The sequence below is a fragment of the Anastrepha ludens genome, chromosome 4, assembly GCF_028408465.1.
Source record: "Anastrepha ludens isolate Willacy chromosome 4, idAnaLude1.1, whole genome shotgun sequence".
NCBI classification, from domain to species: Eukaryota; Metazoa; Arthropoda; class Insecta; order Diptera; family Tephritidae; genus Anastrepha; species Anastrepha ludens.
This window is the reverse complement of record NC_071500.1, coordinates 21126041-21136862: the sequence shown is the minus strand read 5'-3', so window position 1 is coordinate 21136862 and position 10822 is coordinate 21126041. Positions and strand designations below refer to the sequence as shown.

The window sequence follows — 10822 nt, the reverse complement described above, 5'->3', positions numbered from 1 at the left end:
GAATGAACTCTAAGTCGGAACCGATCTCATCAGGTTTGCCTAGAACGCACCTGTTTTGAAAGCTGCGATGCTGGTGAGAGCAGAGAAAGATAAAGGCCTTATTTTTGTTGGACAATTCATGTGGAGGAGTACTTGACTTTACTTGCCGTGCCTAGCACGTGTAAGAGACGATTGCCACGCTTTGTTGAGCTCAGCAAATCGTTTAAGCGGTTATCGGGCAAGCCAAGAAGAAGAAGACCAAGATAAAAATATATATATATATATCAGTATATAGTTTAATCAACATTTCATAGTCTGATAGAATTTAAACTGCGTACACAACCATTCATACATCAACAAAGCATTGGGCGCGCACTGTGGTAAAGTGGTACAACCGGAAAGCTTGAGTTATTTACGGGCGTTAATAGTTTCATTAAAGTTCTATTTGAAGCTATGATATGCACATGTATGTGTGTATTTGTCTGACTTATGCTTCATACATACGCAAATACCAATTTTTCTTGTTTTACTCGAAGATATTTACGCCGTCACTTTTTAATGATTCATTTTTCATGATAACTTCCAGCTTAGTTGCAGTTTAAAACTAGATGTTTAATATTTACGTATGTCCATGTGTACGGGTATGTATATATAAGTAGTTATCTATGCATATAAATGATTTCCCAGTTTTCAAACGGCGGTAGGCATAAATGGACTTGCACAAAGCACTTGTATCCACGCAGATAAAATGACCTAGGCGGCAGAGTAGATGAACCTTATACAAATGTAACTGTACGGATACATGGTGCCGCAAAATTATTCACCCTAACGGAAGAAGCAGCAGTATACAAACAAAGCAAGCAATGGAACGCGGAAAGTTTAAAATAAAGATTTCCAACACTAAAAACAATTTTTTTTAATTTAGTACAAAAGTTATTCACAAATAAAAATGGATGATTAATTTTGCACCACTTTGTACTTGTATATGTAAGTATATTGGTCTAAATACGTATCCTTTCTTATCCTCCCAGTTTTGTGCTCATCACCGAAGAGATGAATAAATTGTGAAGCAAACATTTTCCCATTTCGGTAATTATTTTATAACAAAAGTTTTGCTAATAATAATTTAAATAATATAACATCTTGTTTTGGTAACTTAGCAGCCATGGCAAATTTCATTTTAATTAAAACTCGGTAAGTCCATAAGTCGGGTATTGTTGCCTAAAATTAACGGTTTGTTAAAAACTAATATTAATTTAATTTTTTTTCTAAATATAGTCGGTGCAAGAAATGATGATTGATGACATAACTTAATTTACCTTGTATTGGAATTAACCCATATACACACACTGTGTCCAGATTGCAAAAGAAAAAAAATATTTGACTAGTGTGCGCACATTCGGCTTTTATAGTGTGTTTAGTGAACCAGTTTCATAGGTAAGTGATTACCAATTTTTTTTATATAATTTTATTTGTGACGCACGTTACATGAAAAGAACGAATATCACCTTGACCAAACAGCTCCCGGAATACATTCAGAAAATTGGAAATGCAAGTTTATTCCTCAAAAGTGATATAATCACCTTCAAGAACTCCCCATGAAGTGGAACGCCCTTGTGGCAGCGTTTTATCCAACTCTCAAAACATTTCGGCATCGCTACTTTCCATTACTTCCTTTCGGCTATTAAAACGCCAAAGTAGTTCCCCGTAGTGGGTTTTTACCTCGATCAAACAGAAAAAATCGCTTAGCCCATATCAGGTGCTGTTTTCTCTAGAGTATAATTACTGAAACAGTTTCCTGACATTTCTAAGGTTTTTGCACCATTGAATCTATTTTTGGCGCAAAATTTAACACAAACTCGTTGTTACAGATACATTTACATTTTGAAAACTGTAAAAAATCAAAAACACGCGCCGATTTAGATTTACTCAAGATGGCGATACAATTTTGGTAGATATTACAACCTAAAAAAAACTGAAATCAGTTGACTTAGAGCAATGGCGGTTGTTCCGATAACTTTTTGATCGAGGTGGTATATTCTACACTATAAAAAATTATTATCTTGCGCATCGAAAATAAGTGTTTGAACCCGGTGCCCCGTTGGAAGATGGCACTTTCAAATAATATAACTTTCTTTGTGTTTTCTTCTTAATAAAATGAAATGTTTGCAATTAATAAAGAAATTGGTATAATTCCACAGCGAAATAAATGTTTGCTTGGGCCCATATGGGTTAAAATATGGATGGCATATGTGTATATGTAGCTTGCAAACTTCGCAGCATCCTTAGCTGACTCTTTTCTGTTTTTGCATTTGTATTTTACTTTTTCTAATTAGTGGTCTTTGACCCTTCAGCGTTGCGTATGTACATATTTTATGAGTCTATGTTATAATGAGCTACATACAATACATACGTATTAACTCTAGCAGCTATATTTGTAAGTAATCCATTTAAATTTGGAACAAAAGTGTTGAGAAATAAAATAGAGTGCAAATAAAAACGGGGAAAAAATTAAAAATATGAAATACTGTTATAAAAAAAGTATTTTGCAGTCCTTGACCCCTATTTAATTTATAAAAGTAGAGCATTTAGTTTTTTTATTGTACAATTTTTAGTAAGTGTGTTCGTGTAGCTAATACAAGTTGGGCAAAAAAAGACCTACCAATGTCGTTGTTGGTGGCCTTGGGGCAGCAGTGCTTGCACTGAATTTGAACTGAATTTTGTACGGGTCCGCTTAAAATGCAACTTTCAAAATGTCCGGAATGTTGTTTTCGAAAAGCCTAAGTAAATATTTGTGCTGCTACAACAACACGACCAGTTGAGGAAGTTCCATAATCTGCAACCCCCTGCTGCACAGCTTCCACGTTATTATTAATCATTTTTTTATGGAGGTTGAATTAGTTTTAAAGGTTTTTTTCGAAGATTTGGGGCTTTATTGTGAAAAAACGGTACAAAATATTTTATTCGAAGTATTGGCCATCGCTAGCTACAACTTTCGCCCATCTTTCGGGCAATTTCCGGATGCCGTTTCTCCAAAATTCTGGCCGCTGCTTGGCTATCCATGACTCAACCCATATTTTGGTAGCCTCGTACGAGGAGAACCGCTGGTCCGCCAAATCGAGACTCATATGCCGGAACAAATGATAATCGGAGGGAGCTATGTCTGGACTATACGGCGGGTGGGGTAACACTTCCCAGCCAAGCGTTCCAAGGTAGTTTTTGACAGGTTGAGCAACATGCGGCCGAGCGTTGTCATGTTGCAAAATAACCTTGTCGTGCCGTTTTTCTTTCAATGCCCGGGTTAAACGCATCAATTGCAGTCGGTAACGATCCCCCGTGATTGTTTCGCCCGGTTGGAGCAGCTCAAAATATACGACGCCGACCTGATCCCACCAAATGCAGAGCATGATTTTCTTGCCGTGAATATTCTGCTTGGCCGTCGACGTTGATGCGTGGCCAGGCAAACCCCATGATTTTTTGCGTTTTGGGTTATCGTACTGGACCCATTTTTCGTCGCCAGTCACCACCCGATGCAAAAAACCCTTCCGATTTTGTCGCTCGATCAGCAATTCGCACGTAAAAAGTCGCCGTTAGACGTCGCGCAGCTTCAACTCGTACGGGACCCAATGCCCTTGCTTTTGGATCATTCCCATCGCTTTTAGACGCTTGCAAACGGTTGATTTATCAACGCCCAATGATTCAGCAAGCTCTTCTTGGGTTTGGCACGAGTCCTCGTTTACCAATTCCCCCAATTCAGCGTCCTCGAACTTTTTGGGCTGGCCAAGACGCTCCTTGTCTTCGGTGTGAAAATCACCACTTTTGAATCGTCGAAACCAGTACTCACATGTTGAAATCGACGGAGTATGGTCTGGGTAGGCCTCCTGCAGCAATTCACGGGCTTGGGCTGTATTTTTTTTCAAATTGAAGCAGAAAAGCAAAGCTTCCCGCAAATTGCGTTTCGACGGCACGAAAGTTGACATACTCGGAGCACGAAAACACTGCGTTGTTTATACTTCAGCGAAATGGCAGATACTGATAAACAAAGCCTAGGGATGAGGCTTTGTCATGAATATATATTCAGTATTGCCAACGCGATAAAGTGATAAATAGCGCCATCTGTGTGTCACCTTTAAAACTAATTCAACCTCCAATAGTTTAATATTTGTCATCAGAAATAATGATTATTTTTTGTCTTATTTTTTTATGAAAAATAAAACTAAGTTTTCGGTATATTTTTTATTCTGAAATAATTTTTTTTTTTTAGTTCAATATTTTTTAACAGAAATAATGATAATTTTTTTAGTTTAATATTTTTCATCATAAATAATAATAATTTTTTAGTCTTTTTTGTTTTTTTTTTATCAGAAAAAAACTCAATTTTCGAGGGCGTTTTTCGCTCAGAAATATTGAAAATTTGTTTAGTTTAATAGTTTTCATCATAAGTAATAATAATTTTTTTAGTCCTATTTTTTTATCAGAAATAAAACTCAGTTTTCGAGTGTATTTTTCGCTCTGAAACATTTAAACATTTTTTTTATTTTATATTTTTTATCAGAAATAATGATAATTTTTTTAGTTTAATATTTTCTATCATAAGTAATGATTAGTTGTTTATTTTATTTCTTAGAAATAAAAAATTAGTTTTTAGTTGTATTTATATTTTTTTTTTCCAGATCGAAAATACCCTAAACTCGCCTGAACTCAAATTAAAGCAATGAAATATATCATTGTTATTGATGGCAAATTTAAAAGTCTCAAAATAATTATTAAATATAATTTTTTTTTTCATAAAATTCATAAAATCCTTATGATGTTAATGTTACATTTAGTAAATCCTCCAGAGTTCTCTTTCTGATTTCAAAAATTAGGCTTATTAGAATGAATACGAGTACATGAACGAGGAGCAAATTATTTCAACCCCATAGGATTAGTGTTTGCCGATTCGACTAACATAATTTATATTAAAGTATATTTCGGAGCACAGTTTTTCTATCACTTTGCTGTTCGCTTTCAAATGTCGTTTAATCTCAGTTGCCGCTGTTTTTGTAGAACTACTTTGCATGCAGTATACATATTCATCAGGGCGGGTCGTTTTAGAAATCGCTCATTGCTCTGTGAAAATCGTATTCTAGGGATCAAAATAAGAAACTTTGCCGAAGGAACCATACCTCTAAAACGAATTCTGATGTCCCCCAATTTGGGTCGAACGAAAAATCTCACTTTGACCCATTTAGAGTGCTCCAATCGAGTCCAAATGTATGACCGACCGCCACTAACTTTGGACGGCCGACCCACCCATGCCAGTGGCACACCCCCTGGAACTCCTCTGGGGGGTTTCCCATACAATCATTTCAAAATATCACCATTTTTGGCCTTGACATGAGAAAAGAAACTAAAAAGTTCGACCCAAATTGGGGGACAACAGAATTCGTTTTAGAGGTATGGTTCCTTCGGCAAAGTTTCTTATTTTGATCCCTAGAATATGATTTTCACAGAGCAATGGGCGATTTTTTTGCCTCCCCCCAAATCGACCCGGCCTAATATTCATATTAACATTGCAGAAAGTTCTGTTGTTTTACAGTTTGAAGCTCATGTTAGACTATTCGACTTAAAACCTGTGTTGTTCTTGTGTTAGGGGGAAAGGGCTTGTGTTTTTGCTATTTCAGGATGGAAAAATGAATTTCAAAAAACTTAACTGACAAGTTTATAAAAAAAGCCCGCGGAATGACAAAGTTTACATGTGCGAAGTGCAATAAAAACAAAGAGGAGAGCACAAAGTGGAAGTCTGCAACAATTGCTCTTAAAACTACAAATATTATATTTTTTAAGCACTATATATTTTTTATTTTATGTGGTTTAGTTTTTAATAAATTTTGTGATTACGAAATTTTTTCGTTTATATATTTTTTGTACCCCAAATCCAAAAGATGTGCGAAAATTGTTTTTCAAAATGAATTTTTAAAATTTCAGTAATCACAAACTGGCAAAACTTTTATTTTATTATACTTATTGAGAAGAAGTAAAACATTTATATTAAGCTTTTGTTGATGATTAATGCATAGGAACTGAAAAAATCACTAACACTAAGAATTATCATTTGCGCTTACAAAATAGTATTAGTTTCAATCTGTATCAAAAAAGTGATTGCATAAACACTGTGAAATCATCGTTTCTTTAAGACAAACTCATATATACCTATATATAATATGTAGTTGGGTATGAACGGGTATGCTTATTAATTTGTATTTATTGTAATCTTTTATGCCTGCAAAAAACAAAACTGCCCACTTCTTTATTTGCCTGCACAGCTTAAGAAAAAGCTGTGAAAAGTAAAGAAAATATTCTAAATAAATTTCGCACAGTGATTTACATTTCCTTTATAAAAACGGAAATCTGGCGCGTTGATGTTGTCACTGACGATTATAAAGCGTTGGCTTTTGAAATTATGATCAGAATTTGTGCCATAAATTTTTTCATACTGTAAATATTCCGTAGCGGAAATTTAGGTAATTAAAAATTATACACAGAAGCATTCTGTTAAGAGGAGCTGGGAAAAATTAAAATTAAAAAAAAATAAAAATATAAAAATAAAGAGCTGCAAAAAACTGATTGCGACGCAACCGCTACCAGAAAAAGTGTCAGCGATAATTCGCTACGCAATAAGTCAGCTGTGGATAGTTGGAAAATAAATAAAAATTAAATAGATACTTTTTCCGCTTTTCTATAAATGGACTAAAAAGTAGAAAATAATAAAATTTTCGAAAATTTTTTCCCATCAAGTACCGCTAAGAACGTTTTACCGCCCCTATTCCCACAAACCGGGGCCATGAGGTCGATAGATATATCTCCCTGCTGATTGCAAAAAATGCTGCGCCTGGGACAATGCGTTTGGTTTTGTAGTTTAGCGGATCTCCTCACATTTCACAATCGAGATGAATGCCTAGGTATTTCACCGCTTTTTGAGTTACTAGGGATGTGTCGCCTAATTGCAAAAAAAAAGAAGCCATATGGGGCTATTTTCTACGCCCTTATAACTTTGTCCCAAAGGTCCTAATGAAATCTCGGATAAACAGAAAAACGAGTTGATATAAACCTGGAAATAAAAACTCGAGAAAAACTACGAGAGCGGTTCAATAAGTACCCGTGTTTGAAGACAGAGGGCATTTCTGAGGGAAGTTGTTGTTAGCATCGTATGCTGCCATCTATCAAACGACGGAAAAATAAATTTCAGACTGATTGATAGGTTAGTTTGGATTTAGGAGCTATTCGAATAAGACGAGTTTCGTGATTTTCACTAAGATGGAAAACTAGCAGTATCGTTCAGTAATTCGCCATTGGTTTTTGGTTTGGAGATAAAAGCAAAATTGAATGCTGTCAACTTCGAAGCAGTGTTTGGAGCAATTTAAGCGAGATTCGAGGGAATTTTGGCATCGAGTTGTCACCGTTGATGAAACCTGAATTCATCATAACACACTTGAAAATAAGCAACAATCAAAATAATAGATTTCTCCGGGTGAATCTGCTCCATAGAAGCCGAAGACAGTCCCATCGGCCAGAAAGGTCGTGGCGATGATTTTTCGTATGCGAACGGCGTCAACCTCATGAATTTTTTAGAAAAAGAAAGAACGATCACTAGGTAATAGTACAGTGAGTTATTGGACTGCTTTGACAAAAAATTGAAGGAGACACGACTGCATTTGGGGAAAAAGGAGGGGCTATTTCACCACGATAAGACACCAGCACATTTGTCCGGAGCCGTCGCCGCCAAACTGCATGAATTCCGTTATGAATTGCTGCCACACCCCCCGTATTCACCCGATCTGGCCCCCTGCGACTTCCTATGAAGAAATGGCTCGCGAGAAAAAAATGTAGTTCAGGCGAGGAAGTATCGCCGAGGTAGAGGCGTATTTTGGAGAGCTCGTCAAATTCTATTTTTTGGAGGGGTTAAAGAAATGACTGGTGCGTGGGAGAAGTATATCTTTCTAAAAGGGGACTATGTTGAAAAAAAAAAATAAAAAAAAATGGTGTCTTCATTTCTAACACGGGTACTTATTTAACCCCCCTCCTACACCTAATAAAAAGAGCAATAATTGAAAAACGGCTTCACTACTTGACGTACTGAAAATACCAATAATTTTTAAGACAAAAATTATCTGAATAAAACACAATTTTTCTTTCTGTTCTTATTTTTTTCTATTTTAGATTGCTTTCAGTTTTTTTTTCTATTGCTTTTTGGTGTTTGTTTTACAATAAATAAATAAAGTACATAGTAAGTTTTTATTAAAGCACACATTTCCTCTATATAAGTAGATCTTATTATTGCACTAAAGTACAATTTAATAATAATTTTCTATACACTTATGCAACTTTTTCGTTGGCGGCCAGTTACTCAAGCGTTGACGGTATATATGTACATGTATTTGAGCATGCAGTTCTGCTCACCGCAAAAAAATTGTTCGCATATCATTTAAAGTATTTCTTAAGTAAATTGTTTCTTTTGGTTTCTGCCTCTAAATTAGCTAATATCAATTGCTTGGGTTCGTATGCCTGTTTCAATTGTGCTACAGCATTTTTACGTGCATCAACGTTAATTTTGTTATTTATGTATGTGGTATGCACTAAATATTCATTATAGAGTCATTAATTAGGCGCATGCAACCGCTTGAGCCTTCTTTTGAATCAGACAATCCAATGCACGTTGCACATCAACAAAAATTTCGTCAGCGGAACGTTCGGCATTGAGCTGAAAATAAATGAAATGCAGAAATAGAAAAAGAAAATTTATAAGTAGCGTGAGCGTATAATCTAAAGCTAGTTGAAAATTGTTTGCAGTCAAAATCTGTGCATTTCTCACAAAACAACTTAAGACGACTTAGCATTTTTTGCATATAAAGCAAATGTTCGATTTTAGTGCACTATTTTAATTATCAAAAATTTCAAGCTGTGGCCAGAATATACATCTTAATAAGATGAAGACTGTTGAAGTTATATATTTTATTGTGTCCAAAATTCAACTAAATTTTTTCTCTTTCTGCTTATGAGATTTCGATGCACTTGCACTTACCGTTATTGTTTTATCTGTGTATTGCTCCAGAATGGCATTAGTATTTGTTCGAAAAGTCGTGAGACGAGTTTTGATGGTTGCTTCATTGTCATCGGCGCGCACTTCTGTCGAAGCAGCTGCACGTCCCAAAATGCGTTGGACCATAACATCCTAGACAAAAAAGAGATAAAAATTAATGGATACATTTAAAGGGAATAAAAACATATAAATACGTAAAAAAATAAAAATATAATTTTGTCCATTGGAAAGCACGTAGGGATAAGGGGGTGCAGATTGCATGTCACTATACTTCACTTTAATGGACACTTATTTCTAGACTCGAAAAATGAAAATTCATGGACGTCACTACATACTCGCACAAAATTACTATTACAAATACAACAACGTTTTAGAAAATCACTTCTCTAGAACTCCCTAGCAACGATAAAATTACTATATAGCAATGGAAACATTTTTGGGGAATATTTGAAAAAAAAGGATGTAGAGGGGGTATAGTGGGGTGTATCACCATACTAAAACTGAAAGCCGCATCCTCCGCAGGCTTCTAGTTTTTAAATAATTTATTGTTAAATTTTTGTAATTTAGCGAAAAATTTGTGTTGCCAAACACCTCAAAAAAGAAAAGAGTTCATGTGCATGTATTGGGTTGGGGAATAAGTTCATAGCGTTTTTATATTTTCTTTTATTTTACAACGATTTGTTGGCTGCTTGGCAAATAGTAAGTATTTATTCGATAGAACTCTTTTCACCCTACAAAACTGTGTTAATTGTATTTTTGAGTTATTTAATTTTTTATTACAATAGTTTTGAGGCTTAGAAATGGAATACCCAGGAGAATAAAGGCAACATTCCAATACCTGCTTTTCTTTGCTTATCATCGAAACCAAAAAGCTGTCGATGCAGCCAGAGACATTTGCGACGTGTATGGAGAAGGCGTCATAGGCGAATCTACAGCATGTAAATGGTTTACAAGGTTCAAAAATGGCGACTTTGGCGTCGATGATGTCGATGACACGTCTCGCAGCGGAAGACCTTCTGAATTCGATGAAGAACGTCTCAAATCACTCTTGAAGGAGAGCGATCGCCAAGTCAGTCGTGAATTAACAAAAAAGTTTAACTGTCATCATAAAACGATTCTCAATCACCCTCATTCAATGGGGGTTCACCGAAAAATTGGAAGCCTGGATGTCTCGCGAGCTATTAAATTGCTTCTCGGCATCTCGCCCGCCATTGAGCAACACGCGGTCATAAACAGCGTTTTTGTACCGAATTGTCACGGGAAATGAGAAATGGTGCCTATAGATCAATATGAAACAAAGATAGAAGCCAAGAGATATGTGTTTGGTGGGACTGGGAGGGCATGGTACACTGGGAAACGCTCGAAAAGAATGCCACAGTCAACAAGGAGCCCTATATTGCCCAGCTACACCCGTGAATGAGGCTATTCGACTCAAAAGACTTAATCGGCATGGTCAAGCCATACTCCTTCACGACAACGTCACACCCCATGTGGCACAAGTCGTAAAAGCTGAATTCCAAGAGCTCGAATGGGAGGTTTTTCAGCATCCGCCGTATTCGTCGGGCCTCTTTCCGCTCCTTGTCAAACCATATGAAGGGCGTTACCTTCGATAACAAAGAGGTCTTTAAAAACTTTATCAACAACTTCTTTGTCACCAAACCAGGCGATTTTGGCGGGACGGCATTAACAAATTGGTCGAGAGATGGGGAAGAGGTTGTACACAACAACGGCGAATATATAATTGATTAACTTATTGATATA

The 10822-nt window shown here is 36.0% G+C and overlaps 1 protein-coding gene and 1 long non-coding RNA gene across 3 annotated transcripts in view; one reads left to right on the top strand and one right to left on the bottom strand.

The window, feature by feature from the left end:
• Positions 1–690: 690 nt before the first annotated feature.
• On the top strand, positions 691–1410 carry LOC128860301 (uncharacterized). Its single transcript, XR_008454238.1, has 3 exons — positions 691–1068; positions 1143–1173; positions 1258–1410. It is a non-coding gene; the product is annotated as an uncharacterized LOC128860301 (long non-coding RNA).
• Positions 1411–8492: 7082 nt separating this feature from the next.
• Positions 8493–10822, bottom strand: part of LOC128860300 (adenylate kinase isoenzyme 1) — a 34125-nt gene continuing 31795 nt past the window's right edge. For both annotated transcript variants that reach the window (XM_054097742.1, XM_054097743.1), the window contains 2 exons: positions 9044–9193; positions 8493–8722 (listed from right to left, as the gene is read on the bottom strand). In XM_054097742.1, coding sequence (XP_053953717.1) covers positions 8624–8722; positions 9044–9193 — 249 coding nt within the window. In that variant the 3' untranslated portion in view covers positions 8493–8623. The remainder of the gene's footprint in view (positions 8723–9043; positions 9194–10822) is intronic.